Raw genomic sequence first — 24,428 nt, 5'->3', positions numbered from 1 at the left:
GCAGAGTCAGCTACCAGAGGGGGACTGGACAGACGGCACCCTGTTTACAGCTCTACCCCACCCCCCAAACATGGGCGTATCCACTAGCTCTGCCATATTTAGCTCAGATGCAGGACCTGTTCCCAGCAGTGAGGGGGGGAGGGGGGAGGTGTGTGTGTGTGACACCAATGGGTGGCCCCCACAACCACAAGGAAAGACATGAAACTGGAACACGATTGAGCATTTATTGCAGCGCTAACAGAGGGTGCTGGGGGCTGCACCCGCCTCTGCCCTCTTCACATCCCCCTCCCTCTGGTCTTCTCCAAGCCTTTCCCGGGCATTTCCCATCTCCGTACACTCTCCCTTGTCCTCTGAAGCTGGGTCGCCCCTCTCAGGCACCGCTTTCCCTCCTCAGCATCTTTTGTCCCTTCTCCTGGGCTGGGGCTGTTCAGCGGTGCTGGCCCCAGCCCTCCACACTTCGTGCCCACTGTCCTTGCTCCCCTCCCTTTGGGAACTCAGGGGAACCAGGCATCCTGGCCTCTGGCTCCCTCCTCTCCTAGCCCCCAACTTTGGGCAAACTACAAAGCATCCAAGGCCAGCAGCTCCCCTCCATGGTCCTAGCCAGGAAGGGCCCAGCCCAGTGAAGAGGGAGGCACAGTCCCTCTCAGCCTCTCTGTGCGTCCTGGGACATGGAGCGGGACAGAGAGCGACGAAGGGTGCCTGGCTTGCTGACGGGCACCACAGGGGGCAACTGCTTGGTGATCTCCACCATGTCCTGCCGCTCCGTGCACTGGCCGCTCAGGGCGGTCTCCAGTGCCAGCAGCTCCCGCAGCTGGATGGGGGTATCCTCGCGCTCCTCCTTGGCGGCGCCCACCTTGGTGGGGGTGAAGATGGGCAGCGGCAGCACCCGCTGGTAAGGCAGCAGGTACTCCTGCAGCCCTTGGCCCAAGATGCCCATGCGCATCACCAGCCAGGGGGACTGCTGCACCAGCGCCTGGCACCGGCCCTGCCGGTGGTAGGTCTCATGCCGCCGGGCATCCTCCTCATGCAGGGAGCACCTGGGGGGAGAGGGGAGGGGCACTGAGCTCCTGAGCGTTGCCTTCCACTTAGGGGCTGGGCAGGGGACCCGGTGGGTGCAGGAGGGGTGACCCCACCCCGAGAAACTTTGTGCTCCGGCTTCCTAAGGCTGGGGAGGAGAGGAGGGACCCCCCGCTGGCCAGCACTCACCCCTCCTCAGGCCGCATGGACAGTGTCAGATCCTTCCATTCAGCCCAGAAGGCCTCCCGGCGCTCACAGTTCTGCTCAGACACCTGGCAGCTCAGCTCAGAAGTGGCCATGATCAGCCTCACTCCCTCTGCTCCTTCCAGGTCCTTTAAATAGCCCCTCCTCCCCTCCTCCAGGGCTATTTTCAGCCCCTCTGGTGTCAGATGCCATAAGAAGAGCCAAGACTCTGATGGGGGACATTGGGCCCAGGCTGGGGGGTGGGGTGCCTGGACTTTTGGCTGGCCCCAGGTCAGAGGTCAGCTTCTGAAGAGATCAAGATACCCCGGTGGGGGCAGGGGTCTTCCGTGCGACACCTCCTGGTGTCTGACACTCCTTGGACACGGTCTGAGACCAGGCACATGCCCAGCCTCGTGCCACCTTGGCACCTGCTCTCGGCCCCACCCTTCCCCCTCACCAGGAGGACAGAGGCTTGTCTGTAAACAGAGCAGGAGAGTGCAGGAACTGAGGCCCCTCTGGACTCCGTACCAGGCCGTCGGGTCCCCAGTCCATTGCTCTCCTCTGCCTGGGTTTGAGGGCACATCCCCAATATGCCCTCCACAGGGACAGTGCAACCACATCCTCAGGTGTCGGCATGGAGAGGCCCAGTTCTGGACTGTCAGCACCACCCCGGTGGCAGGGATCCTGGCAGCTCACTCCCCACCTGGAGCCTGGGCAGGAACCTTTTCCTTCCCCACGGCAGTGGTCAGAGAAGGGGTCTCCCAAATCCAGCCAGTGGGGTGGAGCACGGTGTGGGAGTGGCCCCCAGCTCTATTCCCAATACCCCAGGTGGGGTAACTCCAGGGGCTCCATGAGTGGCAGTCAGCAGACCTGGCTCTAGCCATTAACGGGGTGACAATGGGACTGCCCCTTTCTGGGCTTCATTTCCCCTCACCTTCTGGTTACAACAGCCTGACCAGAGCTCTGGGGCCTGCCAGCTCCAATGTGTCACCTGGGCAGGGCCTGGGCCTCGGTCTCGTCACAGGGAGCAGGATGGCTGCTGGGCTGTGAGCTGGCACACAAGGTGGTGGGCAGGGGCGGGGGCGGGGGGGTAGGAGAGGGAGGAGGAATGTGGACAAAGCACCGGAAGAGGCAGTGACAGGAGCCGAGATGCGGACCTGTGGGGACAGCTGGCACCACCTGGGGCAGGACCGCGTACTCGATGGCTGAGGCACTGTACCTGCGCTTGGTACTCTAATCTGATGATAGCCCTGACATGATAGTGCGTCTCATGCTTACAAAGTAGGAAACGGAGGCCCTGACGCAGATCTGCCCAGGGTCACACACAGCCAGGACTGAGATGGGCTCCTTTGGGAGCCTGCAGGCAGGGAGGGAGGAGGGCAGCACCCTGGCCCTCGCCTGGGATCTGACTCTTGTGAGTGTGGCCGGGCCCAGGGGGTACGTACAGATGGAGCAGAGATCCCAGAGGTGCCTCAGTGACCAGGAAGCCCAGACCCCTCCTCCAGGCCCCTGCTGGTCATGGGACCCCAGAAACAGCCAGGGCCTGCTATGGGCCTGCTGGGTCTCTCCTACCTCCTCCTCAATCCTGGACTGGAGACCTTAACTTGACCTTCCTCACAGGAAGCCTGGCAGGGGTGGGTGGGGCATTTTTCTCTGCCCCGTCATCTGCCCAGTTGAGCCATTCAGGAAAGTGTGTGCATATGTTGGGGGGGGGGGGGGGGCGGGGAGGAGAGGGAGGAGGAGGAGTCCAGGAACTGAGTCCCACTGGCTCCAGGGAGTGAGAGAATGTGCCATGTATCTGGCACGGTGGTGGCTCGCTCCTTCCCCCTCTGCAGTGCTATCCTCCCTTCCCTCAAGTGGCCAGCTGGAGGGCTTGCTTTTTTCTCTTTTGAGTTCATAGTTTTTTGTGTTTTTTTTTTAAATATATATTTTTATTGATTTCAGAGAGGAAGGGAGAAGGAGAGATTGAAACATCAATGATGAGAATCATTGATTGGCTGCCTCAAGCACGCCCCACACTGGGGACTGAGCTCGCAACCAGGGCATGTGCCCTGACGGGAATTGAACCGTGACCTCCTGGTTCATAGGTTGACACTCAACCGGCCTGTGAGTTCATATCTTTAATTGGCTCAAAATACAAAGGTCCCCAAGGAGGCCCTGGGCGGAGGGAGAGACCCTGGGAGAGGCAGGGGTTCACTGACACCACCCACCATCCCCACCTGCCGCCCACTCCCCCACAAGTACATGTGGAAAGAGGTCCCAGACCCTTTAAACGATCCCCAAACCGTGATGAGAGCAGGCAGAAGGGGCTCCTGCACCGGAACCCGGCGACAAGGCCGCTCTGGCTCCATCCTGCCCAGGGCACTGGCCCTCACCCACCGAGTCTGAGGTTCCCACTCCGGACCCTGCCCTGGACTGGGCGGGGCGCCATGTAAACATCAGCAGGACAGACTTCACTTGCCCCGGTGGCAGAGCCCAGAGTCTAGGTGCTGACCCCACACCCTGCTCCCGGCCGTGGCTCAGGCACAGCGAAGCCTGGCAGTCTGGGGCCAGGGGGTGCCATGGGAGGGAACTGCGTCATCCTCCTGAGGCCAGGTCCTCTGTGGGCAGCCCCGCCGGCCCCCTCTCTGGCTCTGGAGGCTGTAGCGACCGAACCCTGGCCCGCAGGGTGGCGAGGGGGCCCCGTTACGCCCGGGCCCCCAGCTCTCCGACGCGCTGCCGCAGGTGAAAGGCAAATTCAAACATGGTGGCCGCGAGGCTCTGGTGGATGAGGTACCGGGGCAGGCGGCCCTGGGGAGGGGAAGAGAGGGTGGGGATTAGCTCTCAGCAGGCTCCTCCTGCAATGAGGGCACCAGCAGGGAGCGCTCTGGGCGCAGCTCTGGAATGCCACCAGGGCCACCCTCGCCCCCTCACCCTTGGCAGGAAGAACATCCTGTGCCCAGGTCTTGGCACCAGCCAGCCAAACAGACCTGGGAGGGGCTAGGCTGGCAGCCAGCCACCCCTCCTCAGGGCCTCAGGAGCCAGAGGTAAGAAACGAGAAGCATAGGTCCTCCGGCTATGAGGGCAGCAAGATCTGGGGCTCTGTACCCCAATCTGAGAGTAAGAAAGGAGGTGGAGAGGAGGGAGGCCTGAGGGGGCATGGAGCCCCGAGATCACACAGCCGAGCCTCCACGGCACGGACCCTGCCTGCAGCCCCAGCCCCTCACCTTGAGATCTGTGTTAAGGATCCAGATGAAGGTGCAGACGCGGGGGTTGCTAGCCGACTTGAGCACGATGAAGCCGCCAGGACCATTCTCGCCCCTGAAGGGAGAGGCACCACTGGGGACTCTGGAGCCAGGCCAGGCCCCTGACTCGCCCCCTCCATTCCTGGCCCACCTTGGACGTGGGCGGAAGAGGGAAGGGATCTGCCGGTCCAGCAACTGCTACCCTGCGGGAGCAGGGCCAGAGCAGGTGCCCAGAGCCCGCGGCTTCCCATCCCCACCCCCTTGTGATGCTCCTACCGCCGCTGCCAGGTCTGCACACCCGGCGCTCCCCACCCGCCCAGCCCTCACCACTGTCCAGTCATTCTAGGTCAGCTCTAGCTGTGAGGGGTGGCCGGGCGGGCACTTCTCATCCCTGTCCAATTCAGGGAGCAGAGGGGTGCTGCTGGCTTCCAGGAGGAGGTGCCCTCTCAGGAGATGGTCAGGGCCTGGGCTGTATTCACATCTCACCCCATTTAATCTGCCCACAGCTTCACTGAGCACACTTAAGCCCACTCCATAGATAAGGACGTTGGCGCCCCAAGAGGGAACAAGCCTGCCTGTCACCCAGCAAGTCCGGGTCGTGCTGAGACCAGAGCCCCAGTCTGATACCCAAACAACCGCGCTCTCTGCGAGCCCAGGAAGGAAGGGGAAGGAGGGATCTGGGCAGAGGCCGCCTGAGGCTCTGGAGTCTAGGATTAGACAGACGGAGAACCGCGGGACGCCTGGAACAGGCCGCAGGCACCGCGTCACTCCTCTTCCTCTGGCGGACTTCCGAGCGCTCAGGAGAAAGGCAAGGTGTCGGACAGGGCGAGGACAGGGAAAGGGGACTCGAATCTCCTGCTCGGGTGGCCGGGACAGGCCCTATCCCAGTCTAGCCCTGGAGCTGCCCAGAGTGGGTGGCGTGGTCCAGACATTACTGCCCCAGCCTCCAGCACACAGGGCAGCGGATTAGCCGGATTAGGGGCCGGGGAGGACAAAGCCCAGTGGGACAGGGGACAGGAAGGCGACCTCAGCAGGAGAGAGTCCCCAGCTGTACACTCTGTCCCCGCCTGTCCTCACAGCGGCCTGGGAGGGGCTGGCTGGGATGACCCTGGGCAGGGCAAGGCTCACCTGACGTATTTGTGGGTGGGGGGCTTGGCGCAATGGGTGGTGGCGATGCCTGAAGACAGGTACTTGTCTCTGCGCCGCTCTATGCGTCGGACATTCACAAAGTCCCTGGGGGCGGGAGGGTTAGGTCAGGGGGTGCCACGCCCAACATGCAGGGGCAGAGGAGGGCCGTGGTGGCTACTCACCTAGGGGAGACCACCCCGCCCGCGGCCCCCGCGGACACGTCATAGGAAACGAGGGTGTTGTCTTCCACCCGATGCAGGATCTGCGGGTGTTGGGGGACATGAGGTGCGGCCCAGCCCAGGAGACTCCAGCCCTGCCTGCTCCATTCCTGGGGCCTGGGCCAGGCGCCGTCCACTTTCCCAACCCTCTCCGGGAAACACTGTTGCCATCACCCCCACTTCACAGAAGGGGAACCTGAGGCACAGAGCAGTTCAATGGCATGACCCGGGGCGCCTGGGGTAGCTGGCCATGCCGTGCCCTGACCTGCCATGTCCTTGGCCTCTGCCCCGACCCGCTCACCTGGCAGGCGGTCACCGTCTTGTTCCACAGCACCATCCTCTCGGGCTGCAGGATCACCTCCTGGTACACCAGCTCCGCAGGGCAGGGCAGGAAGGTCTGGGCAGGGCAGGCAGAGGGCTGGGTGGTGCCAGCTGTGCTCGGGCACCCCAGCCCTTCCCTCTTGGTGGAGAGAAGTCTGCCAGCGGGCCCCTCAGCCCCACCTGGAGTCCCAGAGGCTCAGGACCCGCCAGAACACCCAATTCCCTCCCTCACCTTCAGGATGAACGTCTTGCCATGGAAGGGAATCTCGATGGTGTACACGGTGTCCCCGTATTCCTGTGGGAGGGACAGAGGGGCAGGGAGGTGGGCAGGCTGGGAGGGCATGGCGGGTGGCTCAGGAATGGGTGACAGGTATTTGAGGTTCTTAACAGCTTAGGGCAGAAAACCCCAGGAGTCTGGGGATCCTCGAGCAGCCGTTAGAAAAACAGTGGTTCTGACAATGTCCGGCAACAAGGAGGGGAAAGCTGTTGATATCAAGTCAAAAGACAGGAGCAGAGCTGTGGCCGTGACCACGAAGAACCGTGTCTCCAGGCCCTTAAGGGCTGCCAGAGGCCCTGGCCAGAGACAGGGACGGGGATGTTTCCCGTGTTCCAAGCTCTCCGCCATCTTTTTAGGTAATATTGTTTGATTGTTAAAATACCAGACACAAGCCTGGCTTCCCCTTCAAAGCTGAGCCCAGGGAGATGAGGATGGGGGTGGGGAGGTTAGTGGGGGGCGGGGCAGTAGGGGGGAGAGGGCTTGGAAACATCCAGTCCAGCCTGACCTCCTGCCAAGAGGCCACCCCCAGCCCAGGCCCCTCTCCTGGGGCAGGGATAGGGCTCCACCTGTGTCATCCTTGGGCTCATTTCTCAGGCCTCAGAAAAGGGAGGGAAATCCGCCCCACACATGCGAGCAGGGCAGGTGGGAGACAGGTTTCTTACATTATTCTTCTCGAACTTCCAGTTCTCCTCCTGGGCCAAGATCTGGTCCACCACAGCCATGGCCTCCTTCCCCTGGTGGATGTACTCCCGCTCCTGGTCGGGGGCGGGAGGCAGAAGGGGTCAGCTGGGGCCTGTACCCCACTTTGCTCGTGGCTGGTTCTTTCCCTAGACCCTCCACACACCTCTCATGGAAGCCTGACCCCGCCGGACATGGGTGTGCGCCCGTCTCCCAGGCCCTGAGGGGCTCTGGGGCCAGGAGCTGTGGCTACGGCTGCTCCCCACGGGTGCCCGGGCACAAGGCGGACCAGTGGGCCTGACAGCAATGGGGCTGACACTCAAATGGGCGCTGACTGGCATTCAAGCTGCTGAGGTCTACCCTCTGCTGGGAAGCCCCTGCCCACCCGGCTGAGCCCAGACTGGCCCTTCCCTGGGGGGCCATCCAAAGGGAGGGTGGGTGGCAGCCAAACACCTGGGCGGAGAAGCTTCTCTTCCCGACAGCTTCTTCATCTGATTCATCGTCAGACCCTGTGGAGAACAAGCACAGATGACAATGGAGAGGTGGGGGGAGTGAGGGAGGTGGTGGGGTTCAGGCACAAACGCAGGATGTGGGGGTGGATGGAACTGCGTGGGAGAGGGCTGCTGGCTTTCCCCCGGGAGACCATACAAGGAACAGAAAGAGCAGCCCCAGCCTACCCCACCCCTCACAAAGCCCCTCCCGGAAGGCAGTTCCCCACCCACCAGCCCTCACCTGCAAAGGATTCTGGGGGTGAATAGAACTGGCCCTCGGAGAGAGCTCCGGAGTAGAGTAGGGGTCCTCGGGCGACAGCGGCCTGGGCAGCAAGGTACCCTGGGAGAGCAGACACGGCAGCCATTGTCCCACACCAGCGACAGGCCAGCAGCCTGGTCCCCCTGCCCCGGGATCACGCTTAGACTCCTGGGAACTACTCAGGGTGGCAAGGTAGCTCAGAACCAGCTCTGAGGCCTGAAATTCTCCTCTCTGAGGGCTGGCATGACCCCACTGCCTCCCTTACCCCTGCCACTCACATCGCTCCTCCTCAGCCTCCTGGGGGAGGACCTTGAAGTCAAGGAACCAGGTCTCCAACCAGGCAAGGACAAAGGACACGATGGGGAGCAGGTAGCCGAACGCCCCTTTGGTGAGCAGCTGTGGAGAGAGGGGGCTGAGCTCCATGGCAGGGGGTCACCACATCCCAGAGCAGGGTCCTTCCTGGGACTGCCCACACTGGCATATCCCCCACCCCTGGTACCAGCTGCTTGGGGACCCTCTGTGGCACATGCTCTGACATGAATGAATGAATTCTACAGCAGGATAGACTGAGGTTAGGCTGGAGGAAGAACTTCCTGTTCTTGGGGCTGTGAGGGGGCAAGGGGGAAAGCCGGTGAAGATGATTCCTTGGGGTCTGGCCAGTGTAGCTCAGTGACTGAGCATCGACCCATGAACCAAGAGGTCACCGGTTCGATTCCTGGTCAGGGCACATGGCCAGGCTGTGGGCTTGATCCCCAGTAGGGGGCGTGCAGGAGGTAGCTGACTGATGTTTCTCACTCATCAATTTTTCTATCTCTTTATTTCTCTCCCCTCCTCTCTCTCTAAAATCAATAAATATATATATTTTAAAATAGACGATTTCTTGGAATATCAAAGGAGAGGTTACCCCCTCACCCCAACTCAGATACCCAAAATCAGAGAAATGGCCCTTTCTTAGGAGAAGTCCACCAGACCAGCCGGACCCTGAGCCACTGACCTCAGAGAGGATGACCTTGACAATGAGGAAGGCACTGGACACCAACGTGGTGACCTGTCCAGGGGAGGGAGGAAGGAAAGAGGGAAAACAGAGGCTGGGGGGTGAGTCCTCCTCCACCTGCTCCCCTGCACCAGCCCGACCAGGGCCCAGAGCTGCCGGGAAAGGGGCGTCTTACCGCAATCACCCACCAGTGCCGGAGCCGCAGCACCGCGTAGCCCAGCAGCAGTCCGGAGAAGCGGAAGAAGGCCAGGACCTGGGAGTGGGGGGCGGGGGAGCCATCACAGGCAAGCCAGTGCCCCTACCCCCGCTGAAGGCTCCCCTCCCTCCAGCCCGGCACCCCAGGCTCCCTCCACATGGGGGTGCACACCTTGGGAGAGAACAGCTGAGCCAGTGCTCCTTAGGGGACACCTTGGATGTGACCTTCTTGGACCCGAGTCTTGGCTGCCCCCCCCCCCCCCCCCCCCCGCCCCACAGGGGCTCTCTGAAGGTGGGGACTCACTTAGGAACCCTTTTAAAGACTGAGGACTCCCTGAGGGTGGGAGCCAAGCCTCCCTGCTCAGGTCAGAATGTGCCGCAGTAAGAAGAGTCTAGCCAGAGTCCTGTCCCTGCTCCCTCTCTGCTCCCAGGAGCCTCAGGTCACTCACAAAGATGTCAAAGAAGGAAGTTTTGAAGTTGTAGTGGATGATCTCCTGCTCCAGGTTCTTCCGAATACCTGTGTTGGTCTGGAAGAGGAAGATACGAACAGCTCTACAGGCAGAACCCAGTCCGGGGGCTGCCCCTCCCCTCCCGGAATGGGGAGGAGAGAGAGGAAGGGTGGAACCTGCAAGGGAGGCTGTAGACGACGCTAAGCCACCACCCCTGGGGGTCCCCAAAGCACCAAGGGAGCTCAGCCAGAGGCCTGGGACCCCAGCACTAGTACCCTCCCTCTAAAGATCCGGGCAGCCCAGGCAAACAGGGCTCAGGCACTGGTGATTGTGGGCACACCACCCGGCAGGGGTACCTGTGGAGGCCTGGGGCCCTGTGAGGCGCTGGGCCCTATGCTGGTGGGTGGACTGGCCGGTAGGTAGGACTGCTTAGAGCCTGCCGCACATAATTCCATCTCCCTCCCACCACTTCGCTGCTCCATCTTCCCAGTCAACCATCCATCTGGGGTGATGGGGGCGAGGGGTGGGCAGTGGGTCAGACAGAGCCCCAGGTGGCAAATCAATTGATTAGGTTTGTGCTTAATGGGCAAAATCCATCACGCTGCTGGAGAGGACGACGTGGAGTGAGCAGACTTGTCCTGGCCCCTGTCCCTGCCCCGGCCACCCACACACTTTCAAGCTGAGCCTGAGACCTTGGCTGGGGAGAGATGGGGCCTGGACAGATGCCGGAGCCAGGCTGCAGCCTGAGGAGGAGCGCCCCCACCACCGAGACGGGGGCTTCTAATCTGGCAGGTGGTCTGAGTTTGGGGGCAGGAGGCTGGTTGAAGATACAGATGTTCAGACCACTGAGTCTGAATCTTAGGGTGAGCGGAACATCTGGAATCTTTATAAGCTTCCTGGTGATTCTGGTGCTGAGACAGGGAGCCAGCAGTCTGGACAGCCCTTCCCCCACCCCCCACTGATGTTAGAAAACCCCCCCACCCTGCATACCACCACCACGTGCTCTACCTCAAGACCACCCTGATCTCTGTGGAGTTCAACGCCCCCGTGCCTGGCATGACACCCCACCCCACCCCACCCAGGCCCTGCCCTCCTCTTTCTCCTCATCCGCTCCCTCTGTCGTGCACTAGGCTTAAAGCAAAGGTAAAGTAGCAGGGGGAAATTTTAGACTTAGCAAAGGTTGAGGTGACCTGTTCCGAGTTCTGAGAAGTGACAAGACCAAGGATATGGCTAAGGATGGGTGGCCATGCATGGCCCTGGAAGTTCCTGGTCAGCACACCTGTGCGTGAGAACCCTGAGTGGAGTATTGTAAAAGGATGTTTGTGGCTTGTGGAGCATTGTAACAGTTACGATGGATATTTGTGGTTTGTGCAAATGAAAGCTTGCTTGACCCCAAGGCTGCTGCTGCTGTTTGGGCTCGCTCCCTGCGTGGAGAGGTCCGAGGCAGTCACTGGCCAGTTCCAATAAATCCTCGCTTGCTGTTTTAGACCTAATTGGAGTCAGTGGTCTTATTCTCGCGAACGTTGGTCCACAACACCTCTTGGGCTCCACAGCCCCTCTCACCCCTAACAGCTGCTATCCCTCAAGCTCTGTCCTCCACCTTTTCTCTCTCTCTCTCTTTTTTTTTTTTAAATATATTTTATTGATTTTTTACAGAGAGGAAGGGAGAGAGATAGAGAGTTAGAAACATCGATGAGAGCCCTAACCGGTTTGGCTCAGTGGATGGAGCGTCAGCCTGCGGACTCAAGGGTCCCAGGTTCGATTCCGGTCAGGGGCATGTACCTTGGTTGCGGGCACATCCCCAGTGGGGAGTGTGCAGGAGGCAGCTGATCGATGTTTCTCTCTCATCGATGTTTCTAACTCTATATCCCTCTCCCTTCCTCTCTGTAAAAAATCAATAAAATATATATTTAAAAAAAAAAAAAAAAAAAGAAACATCAATGAGAGAGGAACATCGACCAGCTGCCTCCTGCACATCTCCCACTGGGGATGTGCCCGCAACCCAGATACATGCCCCCGACCGGAATCAAACCTGGGACCCTTCAGTCCGCAGGCCGACGCTCTATCCACTGAGCCAAACCGGTTTCGGCTCTCTCTCTCTTTTTTTTTTTTTTTTTTTTTTTAAATATTTTATTGATTTTTCACAGAGAGGAAGGGAGAGGGAAGGGAGAGGGATAGAGAGTCAGAAACATCGACGAGAGAGAAACATCGATCAGCTGCCTCCTGCACACTCCCCACTGGGGATGTGCCCGCAACCAAGGTACATGCCCCTGACCGGAATCGAACCTGGGACCCCTCAGTCCGCAGGCCGACGCTCCATCCACTGAGCCAAACCGGTTACGGCCTCTCTCTCTTTTTAAAATATATTTTTATTGATTTCAGAGAGGAAGGGAGAAGGAGAAAGAGATAGAAACAGCAACGATGAGAGAGAATCATTGATCGGCTGCCTCCTGCCCGCCCCACACTGGGGACCGAGCCCACAACCTGGGCCTGTTTCCGACCGGGAATCAAACCATGACCTCCTGGTTCATAGGTCGACACTCAGCCACTGAGCCACACCGGCTGGGCATCCACCTTTCTCTTTACAGAGAACTCCCTCCGCCAGGGCACCTGCCTGCACCAACTGCATCTGGACTCAGGAGAGCCGGGTCCCAGTGCCAGAGTCCCAGTCTCTGGCAGCAAGACCGTCTGACCCTGCTGGGCCCTTGCAGCCACTGGGCCACACACAGTCTGTTAGAAAACTAAAAAGACACATGTGCCAAAATATGAAAATAAAACTACAGAACTGGAAATTAATAAAACTTGAAGTGTCTCCCAAGTGAAACATTTTGTTAACTCCACTAATTGCTAAACCCAGCATCCGAAAAGTTTTCATTACATGCGAACACAATTGGGTGGTTAGGTTTCCTCGCTTTGCAAGAATTCCCACACAGGCCTAACGGCCGCCGAGCTATTACCGCCAATACAGCCAGAGACTCTCAGGGGTAAAATCACCAAAATATGTTCACCTCTTTCCTGGCGAGAACAGGATGTGGTGAAACTCGGTGCTTGCTCTGATGTGGACTGGGACCTTCGAAAGCTCCAAGACCTCGGAAGCTCTTTGACCTGCCCTGACCCTTGCCGGGCCTCAGCTTTTCACCAGGAAGATGGTCCCCACGGGCCGCGTGGCTGTGGCTCTATCGAGACGAAGGTGCCAGCACATCTCTGTGCGCAAAGGACGGTCACCTCCGAGCCCTGGTTGCCCTCCAGCTCCACATGCCCGGAGTCAAACTTACCCTCTTCACCCGTCAACCAGCCCCTTCTCCAAACTCCTCGCTGCTATCAACAAAGTCCTCCCTTTCCTGTCCCTGAGCTTGAGACCCGGAGGAAGGGCATCTGCCGTCCAGAACCCTCACTTTACGGAGGACACGAGGGGAGGCTCAGAGAGGCTGCGTCCCTTGCCGAAGCCACAGTTAATGCGGAGGAGGAGCTGGGACAAGACCGATCCCAGGAGGCCCTGCTTCCACCGCTCCTGCCTCTGCGGTCAGGTGCTGCTCTGCCCTGTCAGCGCCTAGAGATCAGGCCCCACCGCCAGCTGGCCACGCAGCGCAAGGGGGCGGGGTGTGGACCCTACACTGAGAGGCAGCTTTGTCTCCAGGCTGCTGGTAGCAACTAACCCAACCCTCAGAGTCCGAACTGGAGGATACTGGAGTGTCCAAACTGGGGAGGGAGCGCTGGGAGTCACTGAGACTGGGAGCTTTCACTGGTCACTGTACCCTCTGCTTTTAACACAGTGCCTGGAGCACAGTAATGGCTCAGGAAATGTTTGCTGAATGAATGAAGCCAGAAAGCAATGTAGGGCAGAAAGAAGACAGGTTTCAATGTTGGGGTCTCTCCTTCTTTGTAGAAATCGGGAGGTTCAAATCCATCCTCCACGCTTGCTGAGGGAGCTGAGACAATGACTCCACCCCTCTGAACCCCAATTTCCTCTCTGGAAGGTGAGAACAGCTGTTCTTCCCATTCTTCACTTTACCTAGACATCAACCCTCCCATACGGCAGGTGGAGAACCGAGGCCCAGGTGCCCCCCAAGCACAGCTTGCGCCTCCAGCCTCCAGCCCACTCACGTTCAGCTCGATGATCCAGAGCAGGGAGATGAAGAGCAGGTCGAAGGTGACAAAGAGACAGAAGGTGCGGCGGACATCAGAGATGGCCTGGCGCTTCTCAGGAGGTGGCAGGAGGAAGTGTGAGGAGAGGCTCTGCTTGTGGGACAGAGACGAGCTAAGGGAGGCCACGGCTGGCAGGCTGCGCTCCAAGTCACAGGACAAATCCCTGGGCAGTTTGTTCATCCTGGTGGGGCCCCACCTCCAGGCAGGGAGGGTGGGGCTCAGCGGCAGAGCTGCGGGAGGAGGTCAAGCCAAGCGGGAGGAGGTCAAGCCAAGCGTCTTAGGGTCCTGGGGGTCCCGTTAACCTCCTTCATCCTTCACACACAGCCCCAGGCGCCCCATTCACTGTCCCAACCTCTGACACACACACCCTCCCACCCCCAGGCCAGGGCCCTCTCTGCCCACCCAAACCCCTCCCAGCAGCCGGGCTTCCAGGTTTGATCACCCCTCTCACTATCTCTTCCTTCCTCCCACCCCCTGCAAAGCCCAGCGGGGGGGCCCCAGGTTCACCCTCGCAGGCTCTGGAGTCCTCCCTGGTGTCTGGGGAGGTAGCCAGCTCCTGCCCAGCCAGCTCCTGCCCAGCCCAGCCCTGGGGTTCAGCCTCTGGTGTCAACAGCCGCCCCTCTGGCCCGCCCCACCCCCACCCCCAGGAGAAGAGGGCCCCAAGCTCTGTTCTTTGTTTTCCAAGCACAAAGCCACATTCCCTCCCAGTGGCCAGCCCTACCCTCCCACCCCCTAACCCGTGGCCACTGGGAGGGACTTCCCGGAGCAGAGTCTCCCAGGGCTCTGGGGCGTGGAGGGAGGACATCGCTGTCCCTTCTGCTCCACCCACCATCCCCACCTGAGGCCCCACCACCGTGTCTCTCAACTGGACACTACACCTTGCTCCTAATGGGCGTCTCCAGGCTGCCTCTCTCACCTGGCAACAACCCCTTCTCCACACAGCAGCCAGAGAAAGCCTTCAAAACATCCAGCAGACCTGCCATTCCCAGCCTCCAGCCCTCCAACAGTGGGGCTCCCACCCACCGGTCCCAGGGGAACAGCACCCTCCTCAGGGGCCCTTGCAGTCCAGGCCCCGCGGGTGAGGTTCTGCCATGCTCCTCTCAGAAGTCCCCCCGTCTCACCGCTGCCACCCTGGCCTACCGGGGCCGTGGGCCTCGCTCTCTCCCGCCGCTGTGTGGGACGTCCTTCCCAGCCCTTCCCAACGTCAAGTCCAAAGCCCTCTCCTCTCCCCGGTCACAGTGTCAAGTATGTGCATCAGTGGACTCATCACCACCCGAAACGGCTTCTTTATTGTTCTGCAAACTCCATGGGTGCAGGGCCTTCCCCGACGTGGTCACTGCTGTCTCCTAGAGCCCAGCGCAATGCCTGGCACCCGCCAGGTGCTTAGTGATTGACTACTGCATAAGTGGGTGACCCAGAGGGGCTCCTGGCCCTCAGCAACGTGCTACGCAGCAGAGAGGACCAGGGCAAACCCTAGAGAAGAAGAGCCAGCCACTCACTACCCAAGAGCTCCCCTGCCCGTAGAACGCTGTGGCCGTGGCCATGCCTGCACAGGGCAGGAAGGAGACTCTTCCTAGTCCACAGATGAGACCGCCCAGCTCAGAGCGGTGAATGGACGTACCCCTCCCTTCACTGCCTGCGCAACTAGGCGGCTAACATTCTTATGAACTCCAGAGACAAAAGGGGCCCGGCACTCCCTCCCCGGGGCATCCCCATGCAGCCCCCAGGCCTAAGATCCCTGCTCCCAACCCTCCCCGGGGCATCCCCATGCAGCCCCCAGGCCTAAGATCCCTGCTCCCAACCCTCCCCGGGGCATCCCCATGCAGCCCCCAGGCCTAAGATCCCTGCTCCCAACCCTCCCCGGGGCATCCCCATGCAGCCCCCAGGCCTAAGATCCCTGCTCCCAACCCTCCCCGGGGCATCCCCATGCAGCCCCCAGGCCTAAGATCCCTGCTCCCAACCCTCCCTGGGGCATCCCCATGCAGCCCCCAGGCCTAAGATCCCTGCTCCCAACCCTCCCCGGGGCATCCCCATGCAGCCCCCAGGCCTAAGATCCCTGCTCCCAACCCTCCCCGGGGCATCCCCATGCAGCCCCCAGGCCTAAGATCCCTGCTCCCAATGCGCTGCAAGGGCCCTCAGCGGCCTTCTCCTGGGTGGGGGAAGAAAAGGCTCGTCTAGAGCCAGAGAGGCGCTGACTCAGCGAGTGGGGCCTGAGCTTCCAGGACAGTGGTTCTCAACCTTCCTAATGCCGCGACCCTTTAATACAGTTCCTCATGTTGTGGTGACCCCCAATTTCATTGTTACAAATTGAACATAATGAAAGCATAGTGATGAATCACAAAAACAATACGTGATTATATATGTGTTTCCCGATGGTCTTAGGCGACCCCTGTGAAAGGGTTGCGACCCACAGGTTGAGAACCCCTGTTCTAGGACTTGATCAGGCTCCCAGAGTCTTCTCACTGGGCAGCACCAGGGGGCAGGTTTGGGGGCCAGTGGAAGGGGAGCCCTGGATGTGAGTCTCTGGCCCTGGGGAGGCAAGAGCTCAGCAGCCTTCCTCCTGGTTGGCTGTTTCCTCTAAACATTTGCTGGATCTACTACCTGCCAGTCCCCTCGATCTACAGGGTCCAAAACAAGCCCCCAGCTTGTGGCCGGCGGAGGTTCTGAGCAAGCCAGCTCACCCATCCCGGCCTCTGCGCAAGCCCCGATGACGGCTCCCAGCAGAGGCACCAGCCCAAGGCCGCCCCCCAATACCACACTCTTGGGGACCCCATAACAAGCTCCTCCAGAGGGTACTGAAGGAAAGCTGAGCGCAGCTCTGGAAGGAGACAGAGGAGGGATGTGACAGGCCGCGGGCAGGGGACCACAGCATCTATCAGCAGGACCTGGTGCCACACGGCACACTCAGCGCATCCCTCACTGTGGCAGGGCCGCAGCTCCAGGGCGGTGACATTTCCTCGTCTCTAATGGCCCTCCCGTCTCCTGTCAGACCCGTCTCCCTCTCCCCTTCCCTGTCTATCTTCGCTTTCTAAGTGTCTTTGTGCCCGCTCTCCGTGCCCATATGCTGTCGCCCCCCCCCCCCCCCCCCCCCCCCCGGTCTTCCTCCCATCTCTCTCCCATCTCTGAGTCTTTCTCTCCTCCCCTTCTCTAGCTTCCTCCTGTTTCTCTCCTTATCTTCTCTATCTGCCTGCACTTTGCCTGTCTCTCCCTCTTCCCTGTCTCACTTCAGGGCACTATGGCTTCCCCGCTCCCAGGCTGCTCCCGTGTCTATCTGTCTGTCTTTCCCCCGGGCTTTCTCCCTCCTTCCCTCCCTGGGGACAGGACTTGGGTGGCAGCAGCTTGGGTGTGAGAAGCGCTCAGAGTGGCAACAGCACTGGCACACACATCCAGACATCCCCGATGAAGCGAGAGACACAGATGAGGGCTGGGAGCAGAGGTGTTGGGGAGCCTGGAGCTGCAGACGCAAGGGTGTGCGGAAGCCAAACACGAGGGGTCTGAAGCAAGGGGGGGGGGGGGCTGCCCAGAGTAGGAGGGAGTTTCTATTATCTCCCTCCCCCATGAAAGCAGCTCAGAGTCCAAGTAAGTGAGAGCTTGTAACCGAACGAGCTCTGGTCAGGATAAGGCCCGGGTCCCAGTCTGGGGCAGCCACTAACCCCGGGTAACTTCGGGCAAGTCCTTCTCACCAAGGAAAAAGGTCCGTAGTTTTCTTAAAACCTCCCTTTTTTTAAGCAAGAGAAACTAAAATAAGTAAGTAAATCCCTACTTGGAACCTTCCTATGTAAAACATAAAAAGAGGACTGTTACGGGTCCCGCCCCAGAAGGTGGCCACAGAGAGCCTCCCCGGTCAGACTTTCTACAAACTCTGGGGTCACCCCTGAGGCACCTCCTTGGCACACTCACTCAGATGATGTCAAAAGGCCTTTGAGCTCCCTCAGACCACGTGTCAGTCTGAGAGGTGAAAACCACCTTGGCCTGGACCTGCCCTTCAGTCCCCAAAGCACTTGGGGGGTGGCAGGGCCAGCAGAACAGCTAGGCTTGGCCTTCCTGCCACCAGGCCCACCTCCTGATGGGGGGAAGGCAGGCATGAGTGCTGTGAGGCTGGAGCCAGCAGGGCTGCCACCCAGGCCCCTGGGAGCAGCACCTCCCTCCCAACCCCACCGCCTGCTGTCACCGGCCCCTCCCAATCGCCTTCCGAGGTGCCAGGAGCGGAACAGCACGTGTGGCGTGAAGGAGTCCGCCTGAGCTGGCTGCAGGCTTGACATGCATCCTGTGTTTGCAGAAGCTGAGCTGCTAAGGCTTAGGGAGAAGTGGGAAGGAGGGAGGGAGGAAATTGGGGGTTTTATCACCCTAGGCTGGAAGGGAAAGAGGGGTGGGGAGGAAGAGGCAAATCAGGTCTCTGAGCAAGGTGGAAAGCTGAGCCCTCACCCCACCTCACCCCAACCCCCCGCCCCAGGCCCCCAGGAACCACTAGCACTGCCAGGGCAGCGGGAGCCTTGGGTGGGGTCCAGGACTCCCCGCAGACAACAGCAGGCAGCTGATATCCCGGAAAGAGACCTGGACTCTGAAATCCGGGTTCAAATCTCAGTCCGCCCTTAACTAGTTGTGTAATCTGGGCCAAATATCACCGCTCTGAGGTTTGGTTTCTTCAGTTGCATTAAACAAAGGCAACAATAAAATACAGTAAGTCCTCCCTTATTCTCGAAAGGTTCTGTGACTTTAAGGGAAACTGTGCATAACGAGAGTACTTTTACCACAGGCTAATTGATATAAACAAGAGTTAAGTTCCTACGGCAACATTGTGCGCTATAATGAAGGGATGTTGAACCAAACAACGTTTATTTGAGGACCTGCTGTACTTAATGCCACAGAACTGTACACTTAAAAATGGTTCAAATGCTAAGTATATATTTTACCACAATAAAAAGGCAACAATTGCCACCTCCTAGGGCTGACATCTACAAGGCAGGTGCTCTGAGATGGAACACATAGCCGGCAAAGCCCTTCAGGTGTGTGTGTGTGGGGGGGGGGGGGGGTGTTACACTATAGCGAAGTGTAATAAAATCACCCCAAAAGGCCTTCGTTAAAACCTGAGCTCTCCACGGCACTTGTCGCCCCAGACCTATGTGCTTAGCGGTCCGTGTTTAGGCCTGCTTCTCCCACCAGAATGCAAACTTCATGACAGCAGGGTCTCCCAGGGCTCTGCCCACGGCTGTGTGCCCAGGACCAGGATGGCACCAGGCTCAGAGCAGGTACTGAGGAAATGTGTTGAAGGACTATTTACAGGCTTCCCTCCAGGAGCACATGCGCACATTCACACCCTGCCAAGTCCAGACCACCTCCAGGAGCTGGGTTCCACCCTCTGCTGGTGTCCCGCCCACCCGGGGCCCCAGACACCGCCTCCGCTAGCTGGCAAGGGGAATTGGGTTCCTGGATCCCCTCAGGCACGGTGGCTGCTCCCCTCTCCTTCCCTGAGCCTGGACTTGCAAGGAGAGGTGAGTTAAATTCCTTGGAGAGCAAAGGTCAAGGAGGAAGGACTGAGCAAGACCCCAGCATTACCCGCTCTCTTGCTTTGGGCGGGTAACAGCGCTACCCCAATCGTCTCCTGACCACTAACTACTCCCAGGACCCCGCATGGCCGGCTGGTCTTCCTTCTGTGCCTCTACTCCCCTGTCCTCTCACTCTGGGCTGATCTCCTCCCACTGGGGAAAAATTCTGACTGATGAGAACAGTTCAAGTGTCACCTTCTAGGCCAGTGGTTCTCAACCTTCTGGCCCTTTAAATACAGTTCCTCATGTTGTGACCCAACCATAAAATTATTTTCGTTGCTACTTCATAACGGTAATGTTGCTACTGTTATGAATCGTCATGTAAATATCTGATATGCAGGATGGTCTTAGGCGACCCCTGTGAAAGGGTCGTTCGACCGCCAAAGGGGTCGCGACCCACAGGTTGAGAACCGCTGTTCTAGGCGAAGCTGTCCCTCTCCCCCAGGCTTCCCCAACTCCAGATCTCGGGACTCTGGCTCAGCATTCCCTTTACACACAGCCGTCTCTCCAGGAGCCCGCGAGGCCCAGGCCACACCGTCCGGCCATGGTACATGCCCAGTAAGTTCACTGCTCTGTGGATCTGCAATGCCCACCCTGTAACAGGGGAAGGGCATGAGTCAAAAACCCCAGGCCGTCTTTTACTGGGCTGGCCCTTAACCACATCACTCTCTGAACCTCAGTCTCCTCATCTAAATAACGGGGACAGGACAATATAGTGCCCACATCACAGAGCTCTTAAAAGGGATTAGAAATAACACATGCAAAGTGCCTGTGCCTCATTAACAGCAGCTATTACTACCATTAGGGGCCGTGGGTACAGGGCTAGAGGCGGGGCACTGGGCCGGACATGTGCAGGCAGGCCCAGCACACGGCACTGCTGCCCAAACGGAGGGCTCCATCGGTACTGCTGGGGCGGAGGATGGGCTCTGGCTCAGGGAGTTGACCCAGGATGGCACAGATTAGGCCCTCCTGTAAGTCCAGGCTCGATGGCCCGTGCCCTCAGCCTCGGGACAGTAGGCTGACTGGCCCCTACTCTGCCCCACCCACCAAGGGTTTGGGAAGTTTCCTGGACAAGTAGGAGTTCAAAGAGAGGACACGGCGGCAGTGACAAATGAGATTGCAAAGCCGAGGCCAGAGTCCCGTTTCTCCCTTCCTTCTGGGGGCAGTGGACAGGAAAGAGTCAACCCAAAACAGAAACTATAGTCATCACTATCCCCTCCCCTCCCCAGCCCGGAGGTTCTGACGGAACAGTTTACTGGAAAACCCTAACAAACGGAGATCCACTCAGCCCTCCTGCCCCCTCCACGTGCCAGGCCCTGTTAAATGTCAGGATGCCCCCAGCTCCGTGATTCTATGACCCCGGCCTACTCGGGGGCCGGTGAGTCAGGCCCTACCCCAAACCCTTATTTCTGTTGGATAAAACCTGGGACTAATGAGATCAAGTCCTCGAGGTCAGTCTGGAAACGGCCAGTCATCTTCCGGGAAAGATCTCAGTCCCCATCAGCCCACTCAAGGGAAGGTCCCCTGCAGGGGTGGGGGTGGTGCCACTCAGACTCCTCCCAGCACCAGCCCTGATGAGACAGAAGCCAGGATCAGTCACTTACCACCAAGAAAAAGTTCACGATGGGGATACACCATTGATCAGATGTGATGGCCTCTCTGTCCCTTGTCCCGAAAATGTGGCTGCTATTTTGGGGGCTAGGACTCTGAGAACACAACTACGGACCCGGAGTCAGGAGGTAGTTCTTAAGTCCTTCATGAGTGACCTTACCCTTCCCTGCCACGTCTCAACTTGCTCATCTATAAAATGGAGCCAACAATCTCTGCCACGCGATAGAACAAGTATGAGCTGTCAAATGTACAGGATTTTTGTCTTACCTGCAAAAGCCTAAGTGTGAGAGAGCCCAAATGAATGCAGCACACACATGCTAGCGCCTACAATGTGCCGGCCATGGCTGGTCCCTGGGGACACTCAGCAGGTCCTGGTCTGGTAAGGGCAGCTGACAGATAAATAATAAATAGTGCTACGCTGTGATCAGCGCTTTTAGGGAAGAAGGAACAAAAAGAGGACTGTGGGCTCCAGAAAGAGGAGCATCTGACCCAGGCTCGAGCGCATGAGGTTGGGAAAGCCACAGGGGGCAGCAGCCATCTGACCTAGGCCTTGAAGCATCTATGCACCTACTCCTGGAGGCAAGGAGGATGAGCATTCCAGGCAAGCCAAACAACCTGAGCAAAGGCCCAGCCTCTGGTCTAAAGCACAGACCCTGCCCACAGGCTGAGCCTACCCCAGGGGGCTTGCCCCCAGATACCTGGTACCAGGCCTCTGGACCACCCCAGGGCAAGGTGCCTGCAGGCTCCTAACCCAAGGGGCTCTTCCTCACTTGGCCAATCCAGGAAAGGAATCCCCAATCTCAGCAGGAGGTGCCTCTGCCCTTCTGCCCAGCTCAGCACCCTCTCCCCCACAAGAACTCAGTTTAAAGGACCCAGCTCTCCGTTCTCTGAGCACAACAGAGTTCCCACCACCACCCCCTCCCCCATCACCCCTCATTCATTGTCAAAACCATCCTTGGCCTTTCTCTGCCTTGGGTTCCCAGAGCTCTGTGCACATTTCTCCAGAACTCCTGCTTGCCATGTAACATCCATCTCCAAGTTCATTTATTGAGCAGACAGACATCAGGTCTGGGTCTTTTTCACTCTGAAATCCTCACTCGATAAATCCAGCTCCTGCCCCCAATGCCCTCCACCACAGTATTTAACTTCTTGACAAAAAGCCAGGCTTTTGGGCTCTGGGACAGAGTAAGTAAGCCACACCAACTGCCCTCAAGCAGCTTATGAAATTAAAAGCCATCACCACTGCTCTATATTGTTTTTACATAAACAATAATAGATAACATCTATTGAGCACTCGTAGGCTCACTGTTTTAAGCCCTATATACACACATTATTTCATTTAACCCTCCCACTCATTCTGTGAGGCACATTATTATCTCCATTTTACAGATGAGAAAACTGAGGCACTCGCTTCAGCAAGGTCACAAAACAGTATCAGGACCCAGGGAGCCTGATTCTCAACCACTATGCTATTATGGACAGGGTGCTGCAGGGACATAGAGCAGGAGTATCTAGTCTTAGGGGCTGAGGGAAGGGTGATCCAGGGGCAGAGCTACCTGAGCAGAGCACTCTGACGGACAAGTAGAAGGTAGCCTGGCAGATAAGAGAAGAGGCTTTCTATGTAGAGGGGCTGGTGTCTGCAACAACAAAGAAACAGGAAAGAGCAAGGTGTGGGCAAGTGCAGCCTGCAGTGCCATGTTACTGCACCTTAGGGTGCCCACAGGAGACTCCGATCAGAGAGAGCACTGCAAACTGCGCTGGGAACTCAGCCTTTCCCATGGGTAATGGGAAGCCAGCAAAGGGTAGTAAGCAAGGTAGTGACACTGTGAGACTTGTGTTTTAAAGGGATCACAAGAGTTACAGTTTGGAGAGTGGGTGCAGGCAGCCAGGATTGGAAGTTGCTGGGAAGCCACTGCAATCATCTGGTGAGAAACACACCAACAAAAGTGGTAACAGAAAAAGAAGGAAGTTCACTGGACTAGGTCTCCTCTTAGATGTGGGAATTGCTAAGATATTGCCCAAGTTTTTCCCGCTAGGATGGGGTGTGGCAGAGGAAGAATGAGTCTGCAGGGGAAAAGGCCCTTCAAGTGCAAACGCGGTGCGCTCCAGCTGAAGTGCAGCCGCCAATGTGGCAGGAAGCGGGGTGGCCGAGTCTGGGGCCGCAGGGAGGGCTGTCCTTAAGTTGCGGGTCTGGGCACGTCGCGCATAGGTAAGTGGTGTAACGCCGAAGCCCTGGGAGTAGATGAGACCGTCCAGACTCGGTGACAGAATGAGAGGCTGGGGCAGAGAATGGGAACCGGCACTTGCACTGTCAGAGCAGCAGGAAGAAAACAAGGAGCTGCTGCCGGGGAGGAACCCCCCAAAATGGGAGGAAGGCAGCTGTCAATTATGCAGTTAGGAAGGAGTGTTCCTGTGGTTATGCACCTGTAAGAACTCGAGAAAGACACTTTAAAGGGCCCTTCTTTTGTCAATCAGAAAGTCACTGCAAAGGAAGTTGGGAGAGGCCGGATGTCAGGCAGACGCAGACCTACCGGAACGCATAGACCTTTTCCTCCTTAGGAAACTCTGACCCCTCCCCATATCCAACTCCTGCCCTGAATACCCAGATACCGTTCCCCTCGCCTCTTCCCTCACAGTCTCCGGGGGGCTCTGGAGGGCGCCCCGGGCCGCCTCCTCCAGGCCCTCTCGAGTGGGCGGGCCGAGGAGGGCCAGAGACGCCGACCCCGCGGTGGACCGAGGGAAGCCGAGCAGAGGAAGGGGGCGGAACCTGGGACGCGGGGGGGTGTGGGCAGGGTCGGACGGAACCAAGAACGGACGCCGGGCAGGAAGGCGGGATCCTCTAGCAAGACACAACCCGGCGGCACTACCCAGCCCCAGGGACCTCTGCTGGACCCACCTGCTGCATGTCAGCCACCGGCCCGGCTCTTCGGTCCCAGCCGAGTCAGCACCAGGGCCCCGGCGGCGCCTCCGAGCGGAAGGGGATCTCGCGACGGCACCACTTCCGCCGCTGAGTCCGCCCCGGAGAGCGAACGGGGGCGTGCGTGGCTGAAGCCCCGCCCCCTAGTCCTCCAGCCCCAGCCCCAGGGGCCGGAAGTGGGGGCTGCTGCTGAAGTTAGACTTGCAGAGGGTCTTCCTGAGCGTGGGGGATGGGAAAGACGCTCGGGACGTGGTCTTCATTGGGCCACATAGGCCTGGGCAGTGGGAAAGGGGGGAACTTCCTGAACAGAGGCCTGTGGTGCCCCGAGAACAGGATTTGGAGAGATCCACACTTTTACTCTTGAAACACTTCTGTTCTTCCCTCCCCAGCCTTTCAGCCTCCCTAGCAGCACCTAGAACTGGTGTAGTCATTCCTAAGAATGCCCCCGGCTTGCTTTCTGCAGGAAGGACTCCTGGACTAGAGGACTGGACAGTAGGGTCGAGGCCCTGACTCTTTTATTTATTTACTTTTTTACATTTTAATTTATTAATTTATTTTTAATCCTCACCCAAGGATATTTTTCCATTGATTTTTACAGAGAGTGGAAGGGAGGAGGAGACAGAAAGAAACATCGATGTAAGAGAGACACATGGATTAGTTGCACGCACACCTGACCTGGGGCCCGGGATGGAGCCTGCGACCGAGGTACGTGCCCTTGACCTGAATCGAACCCGGGACCCTTCAGTCCAAGGGCCAATACTCTATCCACTGAGC

General features: G+C 58.6%; 2 protein-coding genes across 5 annotated transcripts; both read right to left on the bottom strand.

The window, feature by feature from the left end:
• Window positions 1-210: 210 nt before the first annotated feature.
• TCAP (titin-cap) lies at window positions 211-1,342 on the bottom strand. Its single transcript, XM_070393321.1, has 2 exons — window positions 1,207-1,342; window positions 211-1,037 (listed from the first exon to the last, which is right to left on the bottom strand). Exons 1-2 carry the CDS (start codon window positions 1,314-1,316, stop codon window positions 644-646), a joined length of 504 nt encoding a protein of 167 aa, XP_070249422.1. The 5' UTR covers window positions 1,317-1,342; the 3' UTR covers window positions 211-643.
• Window positions 1,343-3,307: 1,965 nt separating this feature from the next.
• Window positions 3,308-23,728, bottom strand: STARD3 (StAR related lipid transfer domain containing 3). 4 transcript variants are annotated; one of them, XM_070393317.1, is made up of 15 exons: window positions 23,634-23,728; window positions 13,539-13,810; window positions 9,435-9,512; window positions 8,966-9,043; window positions 8,791-8,844; window positions 8,075-8,192; window positions 7,779-7,877; window positions 7,500-7,555; window positions 7,031-7,123; window positions 6,324-6,386; window positions 6,072-6,167; window positions 5,735-5,814; window positions 5,553-5,657; window positions 4,407-4,500; window positions 3,308-3,990 (listed from the first exon to the last, which is right to left on the bottom strand). In XM_070393317.1, exons 2-15 carry the CDS (start codon window positions 13,758-13,760, stop codon window positions 3,886-3,888), a joined length of 1,341 nt encoding a protein of 446 aa, XP_070249418.1. In that variant the 5' UTR covers window positions 13,761-13,810; window positions 23,634-23,728; the 3' UTR covers window positions 3,308-3,885. The 4 variants fall into 4 exon arrangements, with proteins under 4 accessions (XP_070249418.1, XP_070249416.1, XP_070249419.1 ...); XM_070393315.1 differs by lacking the exon at window positions 23,634-23,728 and adding an exon at window positions 20,731-20,868; XM_070393318.1 differs by lacking the exon at window positions 23,634-23,728 and adding an exon at window positions 14,088-14,142.
• Window positions 23,729-24,428: the final 700 nt, after the last annotated feature.

Source organism: Myotis yumanensis, unplaced genomic scaffold (assembly GCF_028538775.1).
Source record: "Myotis yumanensis isolate MYYU_CA2020_CCGP unplaced genomic scaffold, mMyoYum1.0.hap1 SCAF_16, whole genome shotgun sequence".
In the NCBI taxonomy this organism is placed as follows: Eukaryota; Metazoa; Chordata; class Mammalia; order Chiroptera; family Vespertilionidae; genus Myotis; species Myotis yumanensis.
This window is presented reverse-complemented; position numbering and strand designations above follow the sequence as displayed.

Bases quoted from the DNA above. Each gene is read 5' to 3' on its own strand.
- TCAP (XM_070393321.1), bottom strand. From the start codon at position 1,316: ATGGCCACTTCTGAGCTGAGCTGCCAGGTGTCTGAGCAGAACTGTGAG. The intron at 1,038-1,206 runs GTGAGTGCTGGC...CTCTCCCCCCAG, and splicing joins TCCATGCGGCCTGAGGAGGG to GTGCTCCCTGCATGAGGAGG.
- STARD3 (XM_070393315.1), bottom strand. From the start codon at position 20,764: ATGGTGTATCCCCATCGTGAACTTTTTCTTGGTG. The intron at 7,124-7,499 runs GTGTTTGGCTGC...GCCCCCGACCAG, and splicing joins AGAGAAGCTTCTCCGCCCAG to GAGCGGGAGTACATCCACCA. The intron at 6,168-6,323 runs GTGAGGGAGGGA...TGCCCTGCCCAG, and splicing joins GCAAGACGTTCATCCTGAAG to ACCTTCCTGCCCTGCCCTGC.